The sequence below is a fragment of the Caretta caretta genome, chromosome 3 (assembly GCF_965140235.1).
Source record: "Caretta caretta isolate rCarCar2 chromosome 3, rCarCar1.hap1, whole genome shotgun sequence".
Classification (NCBI taxonomy): domain Eukaryota; kingdom Metazoa; phylum Chordata; order Testudines; family Cheloniidae; genus Caretta; species Caretta caretta.
In genome coordinates, this window is record NC_134208.1 from 53,547,336 (window position 1) to 53,574,612 (window position 27,277).

The 27,277-nt window shown below is 42.5% G+C and overlaps 1 protein-coding gene across 2 annotated transcripts; it reads left to right on the forward strand.

Annotated features, from left to right (window-relative positions):
* LOC142071519 (uncharacterized) lies at positions 1-24,231 on the forward strand. Of its 2 annotated transcripts, none has more exons than XM_075126512.1 (2): positions 1-4,899; positions 23,597-24,231. In XM_075126512.1, the coding sequence occupies exon 1, from the start codon at positions 107-109 to the stop codon at positions 3,620-3,622; it is 3,516 nt and encodes a 1,171-aa protein (XP_074982613.1). In that variant the 5' UTR covers positions 1-106; the 3' UTR covers positions 3,623-4,899; positions 23,597-24,231. The 2 variants fall into 2 exon arrangements, 1 of the variants encoding a protein (XP_074982613.1); XR_012667587.1 differs by lacking the exon at positions 1-4,899 and adding an exon at positions 12,299-12,370.
* Positions 24,232-27,277: the final 3,046 nt, after the last annotated feature.

Below are 27,277 nucleotides of genomic sequence, written 5' to 3' on the forward strand. Positions count from 1 at the left end.
CAGCTCGAATTAGCCAAATTTCAGGCTGAGGAAAGACAAAGGGAACATGAAAGACAGATAGAACTCATGCAGCTGAAGAAGGAACAAGAAATGGAGGCAAGGAAGCATGTGGAGGAGGAGAGGGAAAAAGAAGCATGTGGAGGAGATGGAGAGGATAAAGGCCCAGCAGAATATACCAACAAACCCTAGCAATCCTTCTCCAGGTACCACTTCCCATCCCAGAAAGTTCCCCACCTACAAGGCAGGTGATGATACTGAGGCCTTCTTAGAAAACTTCGAAAGGGCCTGCCTTGGGTACAACATCTCTGCTGACCAATACATGGTAGAGCTGAGGCCGCAGCTCAGTGGACCCTTAGCTGAGGTGGCAGCTGAAATGCCTAAAGAACACATGAACAAGTATGAACTGTTTAAATCCAAGGCGAGAGTCAGAATGGGGATAACACCCGAGCAGTCTCGTCGGAGGTTCAGAGCCCTAAGGTGGAAACCAGACATGTCATTTACCCGACATGCCTACCACATTGTGAAACATTGGGATGCCTGGATATCAGGAGCAAGTGTTGAATCTCCAGTAAATTTGCCCTTCCTAATACAAATGGAACAATTCTTAGAGGGTGTTCCTGAGGAAATAGAAAGATACATCCTAGATGGGAAACCCAAAACTGTAATTGAGGCAGGAGAGATTGGAGCCAGATGGGTGGAGGTGGCAGAGAAGAAGAAAACTGGTCGCAGTTGGAGCGGAGACCAGAAGGGACCACCCCAGACCACACCCTATTACCGGGGGCCGCCCAAAGCCCCACCTACCTCCCAAAGAACCCTCCAGACCCCTTATCGTCCCACCACCCCGTTCTCCAGCAACCCTCCTCGCCCCAGTGACCCGTCAGCTGGACGATGTTTTAAATGTAACGAGCTGGGGCATGTAAAGGCCAACTGCCCCAAGAACCCCAACAGATTACAGTTCATTGCACCGGAATCACACCAGAGGTCCACAGGCCCAGATATCTCCCAGATACCCTTGGAGCGGAGGGAAACTGTGAGTGTGGGCGGGAAGAAGGTCACCGCGTGGAGGGACACCGGAGCACAAGTGTCAGCTATCCATGCTTCCTTAGTGGACCCCAATTTAATCAACCCAGAGATCCAAGTGACGATTCAACCCTTCAAGTCCAACTCTTTCAATTTGCCTACAGCCAAGTTGCCTGTCCAGTACAAGGGCTGGTCAGGAATGTGGACTTTTGCAGTCTATGATGATTATCCCATCCCCATGCTGTTGGGGGAAGACTTGGCCAATCATGTGAAGCAGGCCAAGAGGGTGGGAATGGTCACCCGCAGCCAGGCTAAACAAGCCGTGAGGCCTAGCTCTGTTCCGGAAACTTCTATCAGGACCCAGTCAGAGGTGATGGACCTGGACCCCAGGCCAATGTCTGCAACAGCTGTAGTGGATCCAGTCCCAGAGACCCAGACGGAACCAGTCCCAGAACCGGAACCAGCCGAACAACCAACACCAGACCCCGTGTCAGCACTGAATCCAGTACTTGCAACCTCAACAACGGAGGGCCCCACCGAACCTGAACTGGCAGCAGCCGATAACCCGACCCAAGAGGCTCAGCCGGAGCCTGAATCCCAACATAGTGCACCAGCGGAGAGCGGTTCACAGTCAACAGAAACAGCTCCATCCCCTATATCGCTTCCAGAGGGACCAAGCCTAGGTCCACAATCCCATGAGGAACTGATGTCTCCAGCATCAAGAGAACAGTTCCAGACCGAACAGGAAGCAGATGAAAGCCTCCAGAGAGCTTGGACGGCGGCACGGAGCAACCCACCGCCTCTCAGCTCTTCTAATCGATCCAGGTTTGTTGTAGAAAGAGGACTTTTATACAAGGAAACTCTTTCTGGTGGACACCAGGAAGACTGGCATCCTCAGAGACAGTTGGTAGTTCCAACTAAATACCGGGCCAAGCTCTTGAGCTTAGCCCATGATCACCCTAGTGGCCATGCTGGGGTGAACAGGACCAAAGACCGTTTGGGGGGGTCATTCCACTGGGAGGGAATGGGCAAGGATGTTTCTACCTATGTCCAGTCTTGTGAGGTGTGCCAAAGAGTGGGAAAACCCCAAGACCAGGTCAAAGCCCCTCTCCAGCCACTCCCCATCATTGAAGTTCCATTTCAGCGAGTAGCTGTGGATATTCTGGGTCCTTTTCCGAAAAAGACACCCAGAGGAAAGCAGTACATACTGACTTTCATGGATTTTGCCACCCGATGGCCGGAAGCAGTAGCTCTAAGCAACACCAGGGCTAAAAGTGTGTGCCAGGCACTAGCAGACATTTTTGCCAGGGTAGGTTGGCCCTCCGACATCCTCACCGATGCAGGGACTAATTTCCTGGCAGGAACTATGAAAAACCTTTGGGAAGCTCATGGGGTAAATCACTTGGTTGCCACTCCTTACCATCATCAAACAAATGGCATGGTGGAGAAGTTTAATGGAACTTTGGGGGCCATGATACGTAAATTTGTAAATGAGCACTCCAATGATTGGGACCTAGTGTTGCAGCAGTTGCTCTTTGCCTACAGAGCTGTACCACATCCCAGTTTAGGGTTTTCCCCATTTGAACTTGTATATGGCCGTGAGGTTAAGGGGCCATTGCAGTTGGTGAAGCAGCAATGGGAGGGATTTACACCGTCTCCAGGAACTAACATTCTGGACTTTGTAACCAACCTACAAAACACCCTCCGAACCTCTTTAGCCCTTGCTAGAGAAAATTTACAGGATGCTCAAAAAGAGCAAAAAGCCTGGTATGATAAACATGCCAGAGAGCGTTCCTTCAAAGTAGGAGACCAGGTCATGGTCTTAAGGGCGCTCCAGGCCCATAAAATGGAAGCATCGTGGGAAGGGCCATTCACGGTCCAGGAGTGCCTGGGAGCTGTTAATTATCTCATAGCATTCCCCACCTCCAACCGAAAGCCTAAGGTGTACCATATTAATTCTCTAAAGCCCTTTTATTCCAGAGAATTAAAGGTTTGTCAGTTTACAGCCCAGGGAGGAGACGACGCTGAGTGGCCTGAAGGTGTTTACTACGAAGGGAAATGTGCTGGTGGTGTGGAAGAGGTGAACCTCTCCATGACCCTTGGGCGTATGCAGCGACAGGAGATCCAGGAGCTGTGCACTAGCTACGCGCCAACGTTCTCAGCCACCCCAGGACTGACTGAACGGGCATACCACTCCATTGACACAGGTAATGCTCACCCAATTAGGGTCCAACCTTACCGGGTGTCTCCTCAAGCTAAAACTGCTATAGAACGGGAGATCCAGGATATGTTACAGATGGGGGTAATCCGCCCCTCTGAAAGTGCATGGGCATCTCCAGTGGTTCTAGTTCCCAAACCAGATGGGGAAATACGTTTTTGCGTGGACTACCGTAAGCTAAATGCTGTAACTCGCCCAGACAACTATCCAATGCCACGCACAGATGAACTATTAGAGAAACTGGGACGGGCCCAGTTCATCTCTACCTTGGACTTAACCAAGGGGTACTGGCAGGTACCGCTAGATGAATCTGCCAAGGAAAGGTCAGCCTTCATCACACATCTCGGGCTGTATGAATTTAATGTACTCCCTTTCGGGCTGTGAAATGCACCCGCCACTTTCCAAAGACTTGTAGATGGTCTCCTAGCGGGATTAGGAGAATATGCAGTCGCCTACCTTGACGATGTGGCCATATTTTCGGATTCCTGGGCAGACCACCTGGAACATCTACAAAAAGTCCTTGAGCGCATAAGGGAGGCAGGACTAACTGTTAAGGCTAAGAAGTGTCAAATAGGCCTAAACAGAGTGACTTACCTTGGACACCAGGTGGGTCAAGGAACTATCAGCCCCCTACAGGCCAAAGTGGATGCTATCCAAAAGTGGCCTGTCCCAAAGTCAAAGAAACAGGTTCAATCCTTCTTAGGCTTGGCTGGTTATTACAGACGATTTGTACCGCACTACAGCCAAATCGCTGCCCCACTGACAGACCTAACCAAAAAGAAACAGCCAAATGCTGTTCAGTGGACCGGAAAGTGTCAGAAGGCCTTTAACAAGCTTAAAGCGACACTCATGTCTGACCCTGTACTAAGGGCCCCAGACTTTGACAAACCGTTCCTAGTAACCACAGATGCGTCCGAGCGTGGTGTGGGAGCAGTTTTAATGCAGAAAGGACCTGATCAAGAATTCCACCCTGTAGTGTTTCTCAGCAAAAAACTGTCTGAGAGGGAAAGCAACTGGTCAGTCACTGAAAAAGAATGTTACGCCATTGTCTACGCTCTGGAAAAGCTACGCCCATATGTTTGGGGACGGCGTTTCCACCTGCAAACCGACCATGCTGCACTGAAGTGGCTTCACACCGTCAAGGAAACTAACAAAAAACTTCTTCGGTGGAGTTTAGCTCTCCAAGATTTTGATTTCGACGTCCAACACATCTCAGGAGCTTCTAACAAAGTGGCTGATGCACTCTCCCGTGAAAGTTTCCCAGAATCAACTGGTTAAAATCGTCCTTGAGATGTGGAAAATATTGTTAATCTTTATGTACTTGGTAGTATATTTAGAGATGCATGTGTCTTATTAACTCTGTTTTCCTAGAGCTCCAGGAAGAAATCCCAGCCAGTGTTTCACCCTAGCTGAGATTTGGGGGGCGTGTCATAAATATAAAGGGAAGGGTAAACCCCTTTGAAATCCCTCCTGGCCAGGGGAAAGCTCCTCTCACCTGTAAAGGGTTAAGAAGCTAAAGGTAACCTCGCTGGCACCTGACCAAAATGACCAATGAGGAGACAAGATACTTTCAAAAGCTGGGAGGAGGGAGAGGAACAAAGGGTCTGTCTGTGTGCTGCTCTTGCCAGAGACAGAACAGGAATGGAGTCTTAGAACTTTTAGTAAGTAATCTAGCTAGGTATGTGTTAGATTATGATTCCTTTAAATGGCTGAGAAAAGCATTGTGCTGAATAGAATAACTATTTCTGTCTGTGTATCTTTTTTGTAACTTAAGGTTTTGCCTAGAGGGGTTCTCTATGTTTTTGAATCTAATTACCCTGTAAGATATCTACCATCCTGATTTTACAGGGGGGATTTCTTTATTTCTATTTACTGCTATTTTTATTAAAAGTCTTCTTGTAAAACACTGAATGCTTTTTCATTGTTCTCAGATCCAAGGGTTTGGGTCTGTGGTCACCTATGCAAATTGGTGAGGCTTTTTATCCAACATTTCCCAGGAAAGGGGGGGTGCAAGTGTTGGGAGGATTGTTCATTGTTCTTAAGATCCAAGGGTCTGGGTCTGTAGTCACCTAGGCAAATTGGTGAGGCTTTTTACCAAACCTTGTCCAGGAAGTGGGGTGCAAGGTTTTGGGAAGTATTTTGGGGGGACAGACGCGTCCAAACAGCTCTTCCCCAGTAACCAGTAATTGTTTGGTGGTGGTAGCGGCCATTCCAAGGATAACGGGTGTAATATTTTGTACCTTGGGGAAGTTTTGACCTAAGCTGGTAAAGATAAGCTTAGGGGTTTTTTTTCATGCAGGTCCCCACATCTGTACCCTAGAGTTCAGAGTGGGGGAGGAACCTTGACACATGTGTTTAGACAAAGTAAAACAGATTTTGGTCAACAGTTAATCTTGCATAACTTTGCAATGACTTCAGTATTGCTATCTTAAAAATGATTATAATTATTAAGATGTGTATGTTTGAAAATCACTCATATTTTATATTCAGGTTCAGTGTATAAATCACGTATAAGGGGTTAATAAATGCATAATGTATATTATGAACATGTTATAGAAATGAGAAATGTGTTCTAGATGGTTATAAGCCCATCAGGAGACAATCGTATGGATAGTTATAAGCAACCTGTTTACCTGGTGGACTTTATAAAGGGTTAATTAATGATTAATAGATGTTTAAATAAATGGTAAATCAATTATTATAGCTTCTGCCCATGCCATCAGCAGCAACACGGGCCAAGTCCTTCTTTTTAAAGGATTCTTGAGCCCACCTGTATATCAGTTATGGGCATTTTGATAGGCAAATCTGTACCCATCTGCAAACTGATTTAAAAACAAAACAAAACAAACAAACAAAAACAAAACCACACTTTAAAGGGGAAACAGGGTGAACTTGGACAAACTTTGTAGTTTAACACTATGTACTACTTAATATCTCAGGATCCATGAGTCACAGTCCCAAACAACTGGACCCTCAAGGTATATCTACACAGCAATTTGACACCGACGGCTGGCCCGGGTCAGCTGACTCAAGCGTGCAGGGCAGTAAAATTGTAGTATAGCTGTTTGGGCTAGGAAGTTCTCACCTAGAGGGGCTCCAGACCTTAGGCTTCAGCCTAAACCCAAACATCTACACGTCAATTTTACAGCCTGAGTCCAAGTCAGCTCTAAATGTTAAATTCTGCATAGCTATGATGTAAGAACCTGGGACATGGGGTTTCTGGGCCATTGACACTTCTGCATTACCACTAGATGCTTAGGCTAGCTTTCCACTAGAGGACCCTGTGAAGGTAGGAAGTACCACCCAGCAGGGCCTGAGTAGTGTGTCCCCCACAGCCCACTGATTGGCTGAGGCTAGTATTTAATCAGGAACCCTTCACAGAGAGTTCTCTGAGTAGCAGTACAGACTGTTTGCCTCTGCTCCAGACCTAGATAATGGCTTCTGACCCTGGTTTGTCCTTGACTTTGCTATCTGATTGCTGACCCTTATATCCAGACCTGGCTCGAACCTGACCCTGCTATCTGCCAGTCACCTGCAACTTAGTTCCTGACCCTGACTTCCTGGTATTCTGATCTGGCTCACTTCTGACACCACTACTTGACTCCTGACTCCAATTTAGCAGCTGACCTGAGCACACAGGTTGCTAATGGCCTGGCCCTGGCATATAATCTGCATAGGCTTGCCAAGGTTTCTGCCTCCCAGAACCCCACTGACAGTTTGTGGGTCCCCAGCTTCCCCACTCAGTGGTTCTAAGAGACCCAAGAAAACCAGGGGCCCTCTTTCTCAGGCAACTCTGAAGCTCTTCCACCTTTCCAGCTAGAATAATTTCAGCATCTAGGACAGGGAGGCCTCATCAGAGTCTGGTGCTGACTGACACTGAAAACTCCTCTACTCCCATCATAGTCCGCACAGCTGCTCTCCTGCTGGAGACTGTGGGTGGGTTGAACTGCTGGTTTTCCACTGCTCACTGCTGCCAAGGTGACCAGAGCTATCGCTGAGCTCCATTTATCAGTGGCCAGCTGGGTGGGATCACTGCTGTGCTCTGTCCAAATAAGGTAATTGTACTCTTTGCAGTGTAAGGGCATTGGGGAACAGTGACCTACTAGACCAGGGATCAGCAACCTTTGGCACATGGCCTGCCAGAATAAGTCCCCTGGTGGGCCTGGCCAGTTTGTTTACCATCCACGGGTTCAGCCGATCGCGGCTCACCACTCCAGGCCAATGGGGGCCAAGGGATGTGCTGGCCGCCGCTTCCTGCAGCCTCATTGGCCTGGAGCGGCAAACCGCGGCCTGTGACAGCCATGATCGGCCAAACCTGTGAACACAGCAGGTAAACAAACTAGCCCAGCCCACCAGGAGGCTGGTGTGCCAAAGGTTGCCGATCCCTGGTCTAGACTCACCAGAGCCCTACTACTTATAGAGGCAATCCCAGCAACAAGCTGGAAACTCACAGTCTCTCCTAACTCTCTGGGTATGTTCAGGACCAATGAGCTAACCTCAGTAATCATCAGGGTGAGGGTAACCCCAAGCCCACACATTGTCTCAGGTTTCTCAAGCCAGTTCCCACCAGGGTAATCTCCAAACTATTGGTCCCAAGCACAAAATTTAGCCAAATTATACAACAGTGTCCCCAAACAGTTAATATGCAAATGAAATACTGCCTCCCTCAGTCCAGCAGATGCTAGCAGAGTTACCTTGGTTACCTCCCTTCTCTCATAGGCTTCTGGCCACATAAACTGCATATCAATGGAACCTTAATGTAAAATGTTACCATGTTCACAATTCCTTACTAGCTTGAATTATACTTTCTCCTGTGATTTCCAGAAATACCCCCTTTCACTCTGCATGTTCTGTTTCATCTACATTGAAACTCATTTCAACTGCTGAGCAGCATTACCTCATAGGCTAAATGAAAAGTGCCAGGCACCACCATGATTGGTAACTCCATAGCTGTTCAGTTACTTAATAGGACTTAGTTCTCATCTGATAAGCAACATGTGGCCCAACAGCTGAAGCAGACCGCTCCATATTGTAGTCAGTAGTTGTATAGTGAATTCAGCAGCGCAGTGAGTGACCATCAATGAACAAGGAAGAGTATTAATGTTCTTGCACATCCATGCTTTAGGACCAGATTTTCTAAGGCACAAAGGGCAGTTATGACATTCACAGAGAGTCACTGGGATTTAGGTGCCCAACTCATATACGTGCCTTAGAAAATTTCCTCTTTAGTGACTCCTCAAGAGCCCAGTGTCCTGCAGTATCCCAAATTATAGGAGCAACATAAAAATGCAAAACAAGACCAAATTTTTAAACAAGAACTAAAACTAGGTTAATAGTAAAATACAAGTACTGTAATTTACCCCAAAAAAGAAACTACCAAAAAATAAATACAAACATTTATTAATACAGTGTAGATCTTATATCTTGATAGTCAGTATGCCAAACGTACCTTAAGATTGTCTCAGGCTTTGCAAGCCTAGCCTATGTCCAACATGAATGAAAATGTCCAATGTGAATCAAAGTTTAATCATATTATACCTGTTTAACTCACTAGCCGACCACTCATTGAAGCTCTGTAAAAAAGATTCAGCTTTCTTGAGCTGCAAATGATTTTGTAAATTTTAGTATAATTAACGTTAAAGCATTGACATTGTTACTAATAACCTTATATAAAACGGCTGTACAAAGGCTAAGTCAGAAGAGGTGGCATTGGAGGAACCCTAAAAATATATATGAAGGCCAGACTGCTATTAGGAGAAAAGTATAAAGCTTAAATTCCATATAGCCAAAGAATGAATGACTAGACAAAGAAAATTGTATTTCAGCAGTGAGATCCAGATCAAATAGGTCTCATTAATTCATTATAGGCACTGGACTATATTGACAATGGTGCAGTGCATCACTACTCCGGAGATAGCTGGAAAACAAGGGTATCTCTGGGAGAAATTGTGTTCTTCACGGTGCTCCTCCTGTGCATCTAAATAGCTTGGGGGAAGTACAGGGAGTACAAAAACTTCTTGTGCCCTTCCTCCATTATACACACATAGAGCAGCTTAGCTCAATTAAATCTACAGGAAAGATAGTATACTACTGTCTTGTAAATAGTGATTGATTTCAATGGAAATGCTTGTGAAATAAGATTCAGCTCAACATGAGAGTGGAAAAAAACTAAGCCTTGAGAAAGCTACCCAGAGAGGGGGAGGTGACGCGATGTCTCTTATTTCAAAATATTTCAAAAGATCCCAGCAGCATCCTACAGTAAACCAGCCAAGCAGCAAATTCTAATCAAGGCAGCCATTCTGTGTCTGAGGAAAACATGAACATATTAAAAATTAATATCCTTCTCCCACCATGTAAGTAAGTAGCACATTTGCCGACTTGAACTCAATCTACTTGCCACTGGTGGGATGGGTAAGTAGGAATATGAATCCTACGTACATGAATGTAGTACTTGTAAAACTTATACGGAAATAAATGGAATTAGTTAATTTGATGACAGTTGCCTAGAGAGTTCCAGGGGAAGAAAGAGATCTTTACTCAGCACATTATTGATGATTAGGGACTATATAAATCCTCATCCTCAATCACCCCTTTCAATATTATATCCAAGGCAAAGTATCCCAAAAGCTGTCATGCAAATGTCGAATTACAGGCCATTTACAAATGAGATTTCCAACAAATCTAAAATTTTGTTTAGTTAAACACACTGCAGGATTGCAGCAGGTTTTTTTTAATATGAAAGTTATTCAAGAGTAACAGTATGAACATATACAATAATTCTAGGGAGGAAAGGTATGTGGTTTATTAATTCAGTTTCCATTACACAAATTGCTAATGTGAATTAGTGACTTATTGCAGCAAAAAAAGGGGTTTGCCTTGTCTGTGTTTGGTCATTTCTTGTCGAATGAAAGGAAAAGAATACACAATTCAATGTATTATATGATCTTTATTCTAAACCACCAGAAGGCAGCCTAAGCTGTTGGTTTAAGTAGGAGCCCATTGTGGCAGAAGTAGGCAAAGCTACATAATAGAACATTATCTGTTGAAATATTTGCCTTTTCTTTGTGAGATACACAGTAGCTGGGAAAAAAAAGGAGGACTTGTGGCACCTTAGAGACTATCAAATTTATTTGAGCATAAGCTTTTGTGAGCTACAGCTCACTTCATCGGATGCATTCAGTGGAAAATACAGTGGGGAGATTTTATATACACAGAGAACATGAAAAAATGGGTGTTACCACACATAGTGTAACGAGAGTGATCAGGTATGGTGAGCTATTACCAGCAGGAGAGCCGGGGGGAAAACCTTTTGTAGTGATAATCAAGGTGGGCCATTTCCAGCAGTTGACAAGAACATTTGAGGAACAACGGGGGGAAATAAACATGGGGAAATAGTTTTACTTTGTGTAATGACCCATCCACTCCCAGTCTTTATTCAAGCCTAAGTTAATTGTATCCAGTTTGAAAATTAATTCCAATTCAGCAGTCTCTCATTGGAGTCTGTTTTTGAAGTTTTTTTGTTGAAGAATTGCCAGTTTTTGGTCTGTAATCGAGTGACCAAAGAGATTGAAGTGTTCTCCGACTGGTTTTTGAATGTTATAATTCTTGATGTCTGATTTGTGTCCATTTATTCTTTTACATAGAGACTGTCCAGTTTAGGGCAGGGGCTTCACCCCTGGGACCTTCACCCAGGTCACACAGCCCCTCAGCATCTGGTGGAGCTGCACCACCTGGGGCCCCACAACAGTTCTCTCTGTCCCAGGATCTTGTCACCCCAGGAATGTCTCCCCATTGACCATCACCGTCCACTCCCACTGGAGGTCCGAGGGGCCTGAGCCCAGGAAACTCCACATAGACATATAGATTGGGGCCAGGAGTGGGAGCTTGTACACCATCCCACCCATCTGGCTGACAGATTCTAGGGATCCAGCAAGGGAGCTAGACATCGCAGGGTCCCCCTTGTTCAAATTGCCAGCCTGCTCAAAGGCAGTGAGGTAGGCATCCACATCCCCCACCCTCCTTAACCAGGGGCAGCAATTTAGTATGGAGGTTCCCTGAGGAACTGGCACCCCGGGGTCTATCTCCACTCACCCCTGGGAGGTCCCCTATGCCTCTCTGCTCCACCATCGCCAGTTCATGCTGCTGCTGCTTCTGCAGCTCTTTCTTGGACTCTCGCTGTCTCTCACGGTCCTCTTGCTCTCTCGGACTCAGCTCCAATCCCGTCCATCTCTGATCGCCTGATGGGGAACCCGATCATGAAGACCCCCATCTGGTCGGGGACAGGAGTCTTGGAGATGCCTGGCTACCACTCCAGCTGCTCCCAGATTCTGCTATAGCCCCATTTGGATCAGGAATCTGTTCCTTAGAGCAGTCATCCTCCTCCAGCTGCACGATTAACTGTGCTTTGGTGAACTTTCCAGTGCACAACCCTCTCTTTTTGCACAGGGTTACAATGTCCTTCTTAAGGAGATAGTGATAGGCCATCACTTCGCTGTTCCCAAGTTGTTGTGGACTCACAGGCCTGTGCGCTCTCAGCTCCCCACGGTTTCCAGGGAGAAACTCTAGTTGCCAGCCCTTCTCGAGGTCACCACCTCTTTGCCAGGGTTGAACTGCAGACTCCTCCACCCCTGGGACCACTCGCTGCAATCCCCAGGGGAACCCAGTTACTGCCAAAGTCCTTCTCTCTTCCAGGTCCAAGCCGTAGGCTCCTCCACCCGCAAGACTGCTCACCGCAGTCCCCAAGGGGACCCCATTACTGCACAGTCCTTCTCGCTGGTCACATAGACTAACACGGCTGCTACTCTGAAACCTGACAGTAGCTGGACATTCTGATTTAAAAATGGAAATCCCTTTGGTTCCTTTTTAGAATTGTTCATGAGTCCTCACATTCATATTAATTGTATTAATTATTTAGAGAAGGTATGTAAAGAGACTAGTTAGCTCAATGCCGGTAAGCAAAAAAAAAAAAAAAAAAAAGAATAAATAAAGAAAAAAAGGCAGATTAATAACCAATTAAACAGAATTTACCAAATACATTTCAAATGTCTTTTGCAGGTAGCTATCTGTAGTTTAATTGTGCATCAGACTCTTCATAACAGTTTTTCCTATAACACTGCATATTCAGAAATGAAGGTAATTGCCCAACTTTTTATTTAATTTATTTATTTATTTATTTTTACATATTTGCTTTCCATGAAAGAGAGTGGATAACCATTTCTGCGTAATAAATTAATTGTATATATATATATATATATATATATATATATATATATATATATATATGTATATAAAATTATTGATAATATTTGGGTAGATTAAACATTATAGAACTGAAGTGTTTTATATATCCATCTGCAGAGATACTTGTTTTCATGTCAGCCATGAGTCCCTTGTTTGCTTATCTCCTTATAACATCTGGTTCCCTAACATAATATAATATTTTTCTATGTGGACTCGTATTGGTAAGGAGCTTTTTTCGAGGGTTCTTGATTTGAATGGTTCAGTCCTTATTTGATTTCGAGCAGATAAGGTGTTTTGCTCAAAAGAAACCATATTCAGGAAATTCCTGATATTCAGTTGAATTGTTTCTCCTTTAAAATGACATGGTACCATTTTATTTTTAATAAAATCATAGAAAACTTTAAAAACAGTATGTACTAGTTTTTCAAATAAAGGCGTCTGATTTGCCGCAGTAAATTGAGAGTTGGTTAGCTTTGAATATGATCTTAGGAGGTAGCACAGTTAAATTTACAGTATCCTTTCATTTTCTTCCATATTTTTTATGATCCAGATTCTGTAACCCTTCCTCACATTGAGTAAAACTTACTTATGCACAGGGCCAGCCTTAGGGAAAATGGCGCCCTGGGCGAACTTGTATTTTGGTACCCTGGCCCCTGCTGCCTCCCCAGGCTCCCCATATATCCCCCCTGGCCTCTGCTGCCTCCCTGGTCTCTCCACCCCACCTATCACGCACTAGGGCCCGCTTCCTAGATAGACCAGACGTCCTGTTTTTAAAAGAATAGTTCTGTATTTAAGCCCTCCTGCTGGTGCCCCGACTTTTTCTTTAAAACAGGCAAATTATCCTGTATTTTCTGTCTCCTCCCCATCCGTACTGATGGGTCCCTCTGCTGGCCAGATCCCTGCTTGCCAGCCACCCTCCCACCAGCGGTGAGTGGGGGTGTCCAGTGGCTGACAATGGGGGTGGGTGTGCAAGACTGGTAACGGGGAAAGATGCAGCACACGGGGCCAGCCGCTCCCAGTGCTAGTCTATCAGTGTAGCCTCCTCTGCGTGCCTGCTCTCAGCCACCAGGCCCTTGTCTCCTGTCCCATTTCCAGTCGGCACTAGCGAGCTGCGGTCTGCAGTGGCTGGTGAGTGCAGGCAGGCACCGGTCAGAGACCAGTTACTTGCTGCCTCTGCTGCCCACCTATCAGCGCCCCCCCCAACTCCCCCACATGCTCCCTTCCATGGCCTTGCACCCCAGGGCCACCCCACTTCTTGCCTCTTGACCACGGTGCCCCCCGACCAGTGCACCCCGGTGATCACCCACATGGCCCACACGTAAGGTCAGCCTTGCTTATGCAAGTATTTGAAGAATGGGGCCCAGTTTTTGGACATCTTAGCATTTGTTTAATTTTGTGAGATCATTCAGGAGAAAGAGTAGATTTAAATCTTATATGTGGTTTTAGTTATTGTATTGATGGTTTTGTATCCAAATTGTATTCCCTGCTGGAACCATCTATACATATTCCTGAGCAGAAGTAATATTGTAGATTGGATAGATTTAGAATTCCATTTTGACCAGCTTCACAAGTCACAATACTTGCCCACAGGATTTTACAATCTCAAGTGATCACCTTAATTCTTATTGCTTCTTCCTTGGGTATTGAACTATAAGTTCTCTTCTATTCTATAATTTCTTCCTTTTTCAGATATCCATTTGTATTTTCCTCTGTGTGTCCATGTGTGTAATCTTTGGCACACTGGACATCTGTTGAACTGATAAGTGATTTTATGAGCACTTTGGGCATTAGCAGGTATTGCAAACCACAAGTCAGTAGTTCCTAAAATTGCTCAGTAGTGAGTGACTGCACTGTGTAATTCTAGAAAGACTCAGACAGGGAAAACTTTATATATTCAACAGTGAAACACAGTGATCATGTGGCATAATTAGAAATTAGACTGTGAACATGTGTGTGTGGTGGTGGGGAAGGGGTGGGAACAGGCGGAGGGAAGTACAAAAGGTTAAAAAAATACCCCAAACCTTTATTAATTGCTGGAATACCCCAGATAATCACAGTTTCTCCTAAGGCCTCTTTTCAGTGTAATTTCTATTGCTAATTTGCATATTAAGGTCCTTTAGCATGTGCTAGTGTAACATTTCTTTATGAGGAAAAAACAAATGCTTCCAATGTTGGCATGTCCTTTGCTGTTATTGGTGTCATGTATTCCACTGCTTCCTCATTTGTTAGTTGCTATTTGTTACAATCAACTCCAGCTAAGAGTCTCACCGGTCTGTTTTCTTATTCACAGTATTTCTGTTGTATTAAAATGAGATTCTTTCTTTTTTGCAGGAGAAATAAGATGAGTGACTTACATCTGGCTTTCATTTGACACAATGACATCATTTGATTCATATGGAATCGAATAATAATAACTTTCTATTGTATCTATTTTGCCAGTACCATCTGTTCATTGTATAGTCTCGTTTCCCTTTCTGTGACAATGGCAAAACTCCCACTGACTTTATTGGCAACGGGATGTCACAGTTTCTTAAAGCATGCTAGAAAATGCAAAAGGAAGAAAAAGAGTATGAAATTATATTATAAGAATTTTTTATTTTGATTTCAAAAGCATATAAACTCCAACAGCAGTTCTTTCAATAATGCTCTTCTCACAGTTAAGTACACAATTTAAAAAGAATCACTCCGTTTTCATCCCTAAATGTAATCAACTATGTACAGTAGCATAATCCTCAATCCCAATAGCAAAATATTGATATCAGCAGGCAGCGTTGAGATGACAGTTTTATTTTTCCCCCTGAAACAGAAATGTCCCATAACTTTCATCAAATATTCTAACTGATTTGCCATCTTTCCTTTAAAGATCATGCCAACTGATTTTTTTTTTTTATTTCAGGAAGTTTCTCTTTTTCATATAACTCCGATGTCTGATTCATTATTTGCATTTTTTAGGCTTGGAAGAATGTGAACTTCTCACAGTGGGGTTCTGAGCTTTCTAAAGGAAGGGGATCTATGCTGTCACATGAGCTTTGTGGAAAAGCATAACAGCTTGTAAAAGCTCACAACAGTTAATGAATAAAACATGAAACCTATTCAGGAACGTTCATTGCCCTTTAGACTACGGGCATCCAAACTGCTGTGTATAAGAGACATCATCATTTTTTCTTAACTCTTCAGGAGACCTTGCAGTGCAAATTACCTCTCTACAATGCCCTTTTGCTTAGTTTTGTTTGAATAATTGATACTTTCATTGAATCCAGCAAGTAATTCAAGAAGCTCTTTTACAAATATTCATGCACCTCAACAACACCAATCATGGTTACAAAAGTTCTAGAATATTGAGAACCATAAAATACAAAACTATCTAGGCAATATTTGTCCCAATAGCCACAATATTAAATTGTGCATCTTTTTTTGGCAGTGCCTTTTAAAGAATAAAATCCATGTGTTACTGCACATACTTAAATTTTAAAGGGGATTTTTAAAAAAGCATATTTTTCATATAATTAGAAAGAAAGTTTATAATTCAAGATACTGATTAAACTGCCAAAATGAGATAAGGACCTTAACTTTAATGTGTGTTCTTGCACAAAGTCTCACTGGGCTCATCAACCCTGACAGCTTTACTCGGCTCCATTAACCATTAGTTAAATTAGCCATAACTTTTTAACATTATTGGCTAATTGCTTTTTGAATCTGAGGTAACTCCAGAGTATACTAAAGCTCCATATCAATACAATAAGCTTTTACTTCACAGTGTGATATCACACTATTTAAATCTTGATTGATGGCTGATCTTCAGAAGCCAAAACAAACTTTATTGCATTCCTAAACAGCAAGAACTGAATGCAAGAGTGAGGATTTTATTGTCAGATTCAAATACAGCTTTCACTGCGCTAAAAATATTTGTGAAGGTGACCAGCTGAAGTTTGCAGAAGCAATTAATAAAGAGTATCCCAGCTCAGAAACATTATCACCATGACTTAGGGATGGTGACTCTTATCTGCTTGTTGACTTTTAGAGATTGTGCTTCTCTTCCAGACTAATATTGTGATGCATTAATTCCAAGTTTACAGTTCTAGCAATGTAATTTTCTAGTTCTTTCTAAAAGCTTGACCAGAAGGTGTGGGCTTGAAGCAGTAATTACAGTCTGAAATACTTTGGCCTGTGTTTGGCATAAGATCTCAGTGAGTGATTGTTAGGGGGCTTATTCCTTCACCCACTTACTTCCCTGGTCCTTCTCGCATGAACAGAGAGCAACAATACCCAAAGTCCAAAGGTGCAAACAATTCGATGTTTATTGGGGTGAACTTCCAGCAAGCATGATTCCAGTTTCCTTCCTTAGTATCCTCCTTCCCAGTTCTGACACCACAGAGCCTTACACCTGTGTCCCTGTTCCCATTCCTACCCTTAGCCAAACATGATTCCAACTTCCTTACTCCCATTCCCTGTTCCCATTTCCCCCTTTAGCAAAACATGATTCCAATTTTCTTACCCCCATTCCCTGTTCCCATCTCCCCCTTTAGCAAAACATGATTCCAATTTTCTTACCCCTATTCCTTGTTCCCATCTCACACGCCCATGCTCATGCCCACCCACACCCACACCCACACCCAGTCACTTCCTCATTGACTACAGATTATATAGTAAAACTTGAGTTCTGCTTAGCTATACCTTAACCAATTATTTTCCTGAAATTTAACTAACCAATCCTAACATATTGTAACATGATTATGTAACCAATTATATCCCACCACCTTAATTAGTTTACACCCAGCAAAATTAATTATACAACAGACAGGAACAATCACAGAACCAGACAGAGATTATACAGACAAACAACAGCAAAGTGGGAACTATAATGACAAAACAATACAGAAGTGAGGATTTCACATCCCAGCTATTGATAAGTGAGTTCTTGCCAGACAGGATGCTATCAAACTAAGTTTCCTTTTACATTTTCTAGGCACTTCCCTTTTTCTGGAGGTGATAGGAATACAATCCTGTCCTGATAGTGCCTAACAGCCCAATAGCACCTTATTTCAATGTGACTAGTTTGGAATGTGAGGAGGTGACCGGTCGCTTCCCAGCTTATGGCTGCCTCTGCTGCTCAGCCAAAGGCCTGAGCCTAAGCACAGGGCCACAAACTGTCACAGTAAGAGAAGGCCCTTACACCGGCAGACAGTGATTTCTTTCTTTTATACCTCTAGAACTAGCCAAGCGATAAGAATACACCTAAATTCTTAGAGTATAGGCCTTTACAGACAGGCCTGAATATCTATATCCTAACAGTGATCATAACAGTTCCTGAAACTATTTTTAAAAATTCAGGTTTGATTTCCCCTCTCATATCGGCCCTGAATCAGAAGTCCCTCCCTATTAGCCAGCACTTGACTATATTCTTAACTTTAGGCACATAGAATCATAGAACTGGAAGGGACCTTGAGGGATCATCTAGTCCAGTCCCCTGCATGTTTATGTCTCTGACTTCAAGGGTTAAAGGAAAGTATTTGAATAGACTGTGGTCTTGTCTATACAGGAATGTTTCCTGTACATAGGAATGTACAACCTAAGGTCTGAATGTAAATTGTAATCATTCTTACTCCTGTATATGAGCGTCTTTTATTAGTTGCGTTTATCTTGCTTGGGAAGATGTCTGGCTTTTTTGTTTAGCTTACCTTAAAAGAGTATCCACCAGAGGGATTTATATAATTATAATTATGTTGTTTTACATTCAAACCTTACCTTATACTGAAAAAAAAAATTCTCATGCAGACAAGGCACTAAGCATGCGCTTAAGTGATTTGCTGACCTGGAGCCTTATAGTGGTTCAACAATGGAATTATTTCTAGGAGATATGAGGGAAGCAGTAGATGTGTTATATGTTGATTTTACTAATGTTTTTGCCACAGCCCCACACAACATCTCCATAAGCAAACCAAGGAAATGTGGTCTAAATTAAATTACTATAAGGTGGGTATGATGGAACCCCCGGGGTGCAACCTGGGACTATGGAACTGCTGTGTCTTCTTAACTCACTAAACGGTGCTGTCTCTCACAATGCCTTACCGGTGACAATCAGCAAATCCCTCCAGGTGCTATTTCCACTCAATACAACTGCATGTGTAGCCCCACACCCAACTACAATGCTCCCAGAGGTACTCACAAATCACATAGAGAAAGATGTCAGCCACAGCCCCCCAGCTCCCAACCTTGTACCATCTTGCACTGCTCAAGACCCTTTCTTGAGCAACGCAAGTTTATTAATTGGTTCACCAGTTCATCAACGGAAAATGGGCATACACCAGCGTTGGCAACCTGAGCAGATTTACCAAATAAAACATAAGCACGCAGTCTAAATTCTCACAACCTTAATAGACTAGGCAATATTTGGACTAAGCAATTTTTCTCACCCCACTGGATACTGTAAGTTGGTTACAGTCTTTCATATGCAGGCTCTCCCTGATAGGCTGGAGACCAGTCTCCTCAGCTCCAGTCTTCTTGTTGCCTTCAGCATGGGTAGGAGAGGAGAAAGGAGAAACCATGCAGCCCCCATCCTCTATTTTATATCCTAATTCCATGTGCTTGGAGAACACAAATCCAGGCATGTCTGATTGGCATTGCTGAGTCACCAGGCAAGGTTGAGCAATTCCCCTGTTGTGACCTTCTGCAGGTGAGTCATTGAATTGTAACTCCCTTGCTGAACAATGGCTGTTGATGGTTGTTTGATACCCGCTTGAGCATTGTTACCTCCCTTGTTATTGTCTCTGGGTATCTAATATCAAGGCGATTCTCCAACTCACAGTATATTTTAGTGACAACCATACAACACAATTTCATGACTTCATATTCACTAATGATATACATATTTAGATAGATCTATGGTTTTCAGTGGATCATAATCTTTCCCATGATACCTTACATGGCATGCTTTATATGAAATATCACAATTATATATAAACTATGAATATGGGGGTTACAGGGCACTCCCACGAGATACAGAGTGTCACAGTGGGTGAACCACTAGTTGAAAGATAGATCTATGGTTTTCAGTGGATCATAATCTTTCCCATGATACCTTACATGGCATGCTTTATATGAAATATCACAATTATATATAAACTATGAATATGGGGGTTACAGGGCACTCCCACGAGATACAGAGTGTCACAGTGGGTGAACCACTAGTTGAAAGATGGTAGGTACTCTAAGAGCAGTTGTCAGTGAATTGCTGTCAAACTTGCAGGGCATATCTAGTGAGAGCTCAGTGCTGAGTCTGGTACTTTTCAACATTTTCATTGATGATTTGGATAATGGAGTGGAGAGTTTGCTTACAAAATTTGTGAATGACACCAAATTGGGAGGGATTGCAAGCACTTTGGAGGCCAGGATTAGGATTCTAATTGATCTTGACAAATTGGAGAATTGGTAAGTAATCAACAAAATGCAGTTGAATAGAGACAAATGCAACAGACGACACTTAGGAAGGAAAAATCAAATAGTCCCCATTTTGTAACTGTGTAACTGGCTGGGTGGTACTACTGCTGAAAAGAATCTAGGTGTTATAAGGGGTCACAAATTGAGCATGAGTCAACAATGTGATGCAGTTGCAAAATAGGCCAATATCATTCTGGCGTGTATTAACAGGAGTGTTTTATGTAAGATGCAGGAGGTAACTGTCCCCCTCTACTCAGCACTGGTGAGGCCTCCGCTGGAGTACTGTGTGCAGGTCTTTGTGCAACACTTCACAAAAGATGTATACAAACTAGAGAGAGTTCAGAGGAGAGCAACAAAAATGGTAAAAGGTTTAGAAAACTGGAACTATGAGGAAAGATTAAAAAAAAAATACTGGGTATGTTTAGTCTTGAGAAAATATGGAGTGGGGACCAGATAACAGTCTTCAAATATCTTAAGGGTTAATAAAAAGAAAATGGTAATCAATTGCTCTCCATGTTCACTAAACGTAGGACAAGAAGTAATGGGCTTAATCTACAGCAAAGGTTATTTCGGTTAGATATTAGGAAAAACTTTCTAACTATAAGGGTAGTTAAGCTCTGAAATAGACTTCCAAAGGAGGTTGTAGAATCCCCATCATTGGAGGTTTTTAGGAATAGGTTACTTAGACAAATATGTATCAGGGATGATCACGGCATACTTGGTCCTGCACCGAGAGATTGACTAGATGATCTATCAAAGTTCCTTCCAAGCCTACATTTCTATAATTCTGTTGTATATCCCAGAGCAAGTTAAAGGCAACTCAAGCCCCTTACATTCATGACACTATGGACAAATAAATATGCTCATAGTGACATCTAGATGTCTCTCTCCTTTTGCGTTTTCCTGATTTTTCTAAAGCTTGATTTAAATCTAATTCAAAGTTTGGTCAATATTCCTGATTTCATCACTATTATTTGTTTCCAGAAATAACAAGTACAAAGAATGCATGTGTTTTACAAAAGAAAACGGATAGAATATCAATATTCAAACTGAAGCATTTGATTTATACACAAAGCAGTATAATACACCTGGGTATTATCCAAATGTTTTAGTCTGTTTTGGCACTGCAGCTCAGTTTCAATCAGAAAAACATAACCTTACAGGGTGATTTTGTTTGCACATAACACCAGTTCTGACCTTTATAAGTAAAGAATTCCAATAGCAGGAAATGCTACAAGGTGGTTTTGTAATTTGGACAAATATTTCTGAGGGACTAAGCAGAGATTATCAAACTCATTTCTCTTTTGACCTAAAGCAGATCTCTTAACCTAATTCTTCAGAATCCAAAGACTGGTGCATTAATCCACTAATCCTCCTAGTCTCTCAAATTATTGAAAGTCCATTATCTAGTAACACAATCACAAACTGAAGACTCATTGGGGAGACTGTGACCTCTTTGAAGTCCAGATAATGAAATACCTTGTGTTGTGGTACTTTTCTCATGATTACAGCCTTTTACAGATTTCCTTTGTTTTTAAGTAACAGAAATGTCCTCTAATTTGAGATAAATTCCCACAATAGATTTACATATTTAGAATATGTTTGGGTTTATATTTTTCTTATAAGCAGCCCTGTACTAGGTGCAGGAGAAATATCTGATCCCTTGGAAACAAGGAGTTAACTTTAAGCCATTGTTCCCCTCATTTTGCACAAGTGCTCACTGGGAGAGTTTCAAGAGTGACTGGGAGACAGCAGGGGTAAAATATCCTTGGGATGGTAGCACTCCATTTACTCTAGTCATAGAATTGTATTGCATTTTCTGAACATGCTTGAATTTTCTGCATATGTGATAGCTCTTTTACTTTCTTGCTATAAATTCTAACCCCATGAGGAAAAGACCTTGCTGATTGAAACTGATTACTGAGGCTGAAAACCCTTCAGTAGAGTATTGTTGCCAGTTGACATATATCAGTGGAATAGTGTCAGCTTCTAGGACACTATATAAAGATGCTGAACTCATCAGATGTCAAGTCACAGGATACTGCGCAGAGGTTCCAAGCTATTTTACTGACTCACCCTGGCAGCTAGATCCTATTAGTTCCAACCCAGGAATATAAAACATATGAGTGTCTCTCTGAGATAGAGGGAAATAGAGGTAGGGATAGAAGGTTTGGTGGGAGCAGTACTGGAAACAGTCAAGTTCAGCAAGTTCAGGGTAAAGATTCGCAAAAAGAAAAGGAGTACTTGTGGCACCTTAGAGACTAACCAATTTATTTGAGCATAAGCTTTCGTGAGCTACAGCTCACTTCATCGGATGCTCTTTCCCATATTCTACTCCAGGGATTGGCAACCTTTGGCATACGGCCCCTCAGGAAAATCCGCTGGTGGGCTGGGATGGTTTGTTTACCTGCAGCATCTGCAGGTTCAGCCAATCACAGCTCCCACTGTCCGCGGTTCGCCGTTCTATGCCAATGGGTGCTGTGGGAAGCGGCGGCCAACACATCCCTCAGCCCACTCCACTTCCCGCAGCCCCCATTGGCCTGGAATGGCAGACTGCAGCCAATGGGAGCTGTGATCAGCCGAACCTGCAGACACTGCAGGTAAACAAACCATCCCAGCCCACCAGCGGATTTCCCTCATGGGCTCCGTGCCAAAGGTTGCTGATCCCTGTTCTACTCAATTTTCATAAAGGATTCAGATAACTGTGTATCAGTGTCCTGAACTTTTCACAAACCTAACAGTTGAGCCTAATTTGAGATTACATATTTACATATAAATGACCGAATATGAGACAATGGTGGTTTAGATTTTACCCTCATCATTATGTCAGGAACAAAGGCCTGATACAATGTCCATTTTAAGTTAATGGGAATCTTTCCATTGGCTTTAATGGACCTCAGGTCATGATCTAAAGGACATAGATAGATAGATAGATAGATTTTTTTTTTGAGAATGTTATATTCAAATTCTGGCTCTGTGACTGGCTTTATCTGTGGCATGAAAGTCATTCAACCTCTGTTATGAGAATGAATTAATCTTTTCAAAGTATTTTTAAAGATTACACAGGCTATGAAATTGCTAGGTTTCAGAGTAGCAGCCGTGTTAGTCTGTATCTGTAAAAAGAAAAGGAGTAATTGTGACACCTTAGAGACTAACAAAAAACTTATGCTCTAATAAATTTGTTAGTCTCTAAGGTGCCACAAGTACTCCTTTTCTTTTTATGAAATTGCAAAGTATTCTTTTTTGCTTCTTATGCAATCCTGAGGTGATAGACTAAAGAGTCCAAAGAGATGACTTTAAAGACCTTAAAATCTAGGAATAGGAAGGGTGGACATCTGATGTTTCCATTTTAATTAGATGGACATATGTGACCTTATCAGCCTGTAGCTAATAAGTATGTCAGGACAGAGCCATTCACTTACTATTCTTCAGAAACTACTGTGTGCCTTTCATCTATGATATAAAGGATTTCCATGAAAGCTAGGCAGATGTGTAACTCAGATTAATTATCTATCTGTTTCTGACAGTGGGTTATGTAATTCTGATGCCATAATTCAACTTGAGACTTTCATAATATGTGTACTATTCCATTGCATCAGCAAAAAATGAAATAAGACCTTATTGATATTATTGGAATCCCCAATGTAATGGCAGTGATAGACTGTATTTGTGCATTTGCAGAGAAGAGCATTTGTGAAAGAGGAACTCCAATCTGTGATGATCCTTGGGGTGACTGAAGAGGCCCATAGTGACTAAAGGAGTCCAGTCATGTTGGTCCTTAAGCTGGATGGGACCACTCAAGTTTGCACTGGCTTTAGAAAAGTCAAATCCATCACAAAGTTTGGTGCTGGATACTGGCAAATCTCACTCACTCAGGAATCCTAAGTAAAAACAGCTTTTGTCAGTCCTTAGGCCTCTATCAGTTCCAGACCATGCCATTTAGTCTTCATGGGTCTCCAACAACGTTCCAACAGCGAATGGACCAGGTGCTCCAGCCATGCAGCAATTGTTTGGTTTTACAATTCTCCACCATTACTCCCCTGGAAGAAAGAAAAGGAGTATTTGTGGCACCTTAGAGACTAACAAATTTACTTGAGCATAAACTTTCGTGAGCTACAGCTCACTTCATTGGATGCAGTGTCTCATGTCCCCCTCCAGCACATACAAGGGACTCTGTGTGAACTGCCATATCAAAAGCAGCAACTTAATTGGCTGCCTTGGAAGATTATTCATACCTTGGATTCAAACAGAAAAAGAGCCTTATGATGCCTAGAACATTCCCTGAAATTATGGAATTGATAGGATGTGGAATTCAATAGTTATTGCGTTACAGACAAACAGAAAATGCTGTTGAGTTAACTCTAAGGTCGCACTTGGCATGGCCAATCACAGCTTAGTCTTGAAGTTAACAATGTCTATTAATGCTTTTTAGTAAGAGTTTACAATGTTGCTTAAATAGAAGGCTACAGCATTAATTACTAGAATTTTTTTAAACAAGATTTTCCTTATTAGAAAAAATCATTTGTCTAGTTAGGATTTTTTTTTTTTAATTTTAGCCAGCTGCCTTTTTATATATGAAAATAGGGGCCTTTCACCAACAGTCTTGAGACCATTGGAACCACCTTTTGGTCCCTTTCTTTTGGTAATCTCATTCCTTTGGTAAAATAAATCCATTGGTCACCTAAAAGTAGGGCTTGTCTATACTTCGACATTTACTGAAATAGTTATTGTATAATTATTCCAGAATATTTACTTCTGTGTAGTCCAGTCCTCGTCTGCACTACTGTTCAAAAAGGCATGAGTCCCAGTGTACGGGGAGATTTTGGCAAACCAGTAAAGTGCATGAAACCACTATTGTGTATTGTTCAAAGCAGCCAAGTCAGCAGGCCGTAAGTGGCCATGCAGCAGGCTTAGCTTAACCAAGGAATGAGGGGAGGAGGTTTTGGTGCCACAGAAAGGGCAGCTTGACCCCTTATCCTTCCTGTTAAGGATTGTGTTGAAGTTGCTGATAGATACATTTTAGAAAAGCAGGATGTGCCCTCAGGCAAGTGTCTAACAGGGTCTCAAGGCTGCAAACTCTGGGAAAAAAACACACCTGGTTAATCAATAATCAGAAGAAAACCTCTTGCTTGACCATTGAAACTGCTTGCTTAACAAGTTTTCTTTGAGGGACACGTCATTGTATTACTATGTATAAAATCAGGGGAAAAAGTCTGAGGTAGTGAGACTCTTCAGGACTGGTCTCTCCCTCTGGATGCATCTTGTGTTCCCCACCGACAGACGGGTTGCCGCTGTGCCACTCGAGAGCCACACTCAGCTTCGTAAATTATTGAGGGTTGGGGGTGATTTACTAACCTGTTGCGGACATGTGTAAGTGCTTGCGACTAAGTAAAGTTTAGCTTTAAGTGAAAGCACTCTTGTGTTGTCCTGTTTGTGCCAGCCATCTATCAGTCAGATGGCCGTGCCTCCCTGGATTTATTTCCTGACACCACCTCACACAGAGTAAAAGTTATCAAGAGCTTTGGGTTGAAAGAACCCTGGGTAACACCAGTGCCCTCATCTCTCTAATTATCAGTGCAGCAACAAAAAGGATTTGGGTTTGACATGAAAGTACTGCAATATAGTACCAGTTGTCAGAACCGAGGCTGCTGTTGCTGCTGTTGTTTTGGCTTTGCATTGTCTACTTCTAACTGTGATCATGAAAGAAGAGAATGGAAGATATAGGGCCTAATACAAAGCCTACTGAAGACTTTCTTTTGGCTTCAGTAGCCATTAAGGAACAAATGCTGTTCTGAATACTGCTGCTAACTCTTATAAATAGTGGCTTGGAATAGCCCGAGTAGCAGCAGGAAAGTAGTTTGACACAGATAATGAGGGATAGAGTATCAGGTAGTATGCTATCATGTAATAACCTCGAGGTGGTGATGATTCACACTATCTGGTGGTATGGAGCATAGTGGGGGTAGTAATCTCAGGGTGCTCACACCAATTCCCTTGATGCACTAAAAATTATTCTTGCTGAACAATAAATTCCCAATTCTGGGACGTGCTTAGCAGTGCAATTAAAAGCAGTATGTTTTGGGGGGATGAAGTGCAATAATGTTTTCCTTATCTACTCAAAAGAATTTCTGCTTTGCCCTGAACCTGTTGTGGTGGTGCTGTAAGTCAGATAGTTGCAGTCCTGGCCCCAGAATATATGTTATGACCAACTATAGCAGTGGAAAGAAAAGGAGGACTTGTGGCACCTTAGAGACTAACCAACTTATATAGTCTCTAAGGTGCCACAAGTCCTCCTTTTCTTTTTGCAAATACAGACTAACACGGCTGCTACTCTGAAACCTATAACAGTGGAGCTTTCTGTCAAAAAAAAAACAGCACTCTACACTTGACTAGAGTGGAAGTGCACACAGGCTACATCTACGTTGCCATTGAAGGTGTGATTTGGAGCTCATATAGATATACCTAGAGCCTGGCAAAATCTTTTTCAAAAGGTTTCATTTTGGAAAAAAAATGTTTCTTTTCAACTCTTCAATTTGAAATTATATTTTGATTTCCGATTTGGCCATTAAAATAAAACACACACACACAAACAAAGGTGAAAAACACCTGAAGCAAAATGAAAAAGTTTGCCTCCCACAATAAATTGTTTTGGGTCAACCAGGACGTTTAGTTTGCCTCGAAATGAATTGAAAAACCCCAAGCCCCCAAATGTTTTTCACCAACTCCAAACATTTCACTTGAGTCAAAAGAATTGTAGGGTGTTTTTTTTTTTAAACTTTTTAATTTGAAAAAAAAAAAAAAGAAAAAAAGTTTTCAATTTGAATGGAACTGGATTTTTTTATGGAGTTTTTGATTTAGTCCCTAAACCAAAAAAAAAATCTATTTTTCACTGAGCTCTAAGCATACACACACTATCTTTAATTTAGTTATCTTGCTGAAAATAGCAGCGAAGACATGGTGACACAGGTTTCAGTGTGGGCTAGCAATGCATGAGGGACAGCAGCTGTATCTGGGATGAGCTAGCCAACCACAGCTGAAATCCCCAATTGACCAGATTTCCTTATTGGCTGAGCAACATTTCCAGAACTGGTTTCAGAGTAACAGCCGTGTTAGTCTGTCTTCGCAAAAAGAAAAGGAGTACTTGTGGCACCTTAGAGACTAACCAATTTATTTGAGCATGAGCTTTCTGAGCTACAGCTCACTTCATCAGAACTGCTCTAGAGCACAGCAGTAGTACTTTGCCAGTGGTTGCTCAATGCACCTGCCAGCAGCTGTGATCTCTCCTGTGTTTGCATTACTCCTAGCCTTGTCCAGCCAGGATTCTGTCTTGCTCCTGTCCCGCCCAGATGCTTTATCTTAAAC

Bases quoted from the DNA above. Each gene is read 5' to 3' on its own strand.
- LOC142071519 (XM_075126512.1), top strand. From the start codon at position 107: ATGTGGAGGAGGAGAGGGAAAAAGAAGCATGTGGAGGAGATGGAGAGG.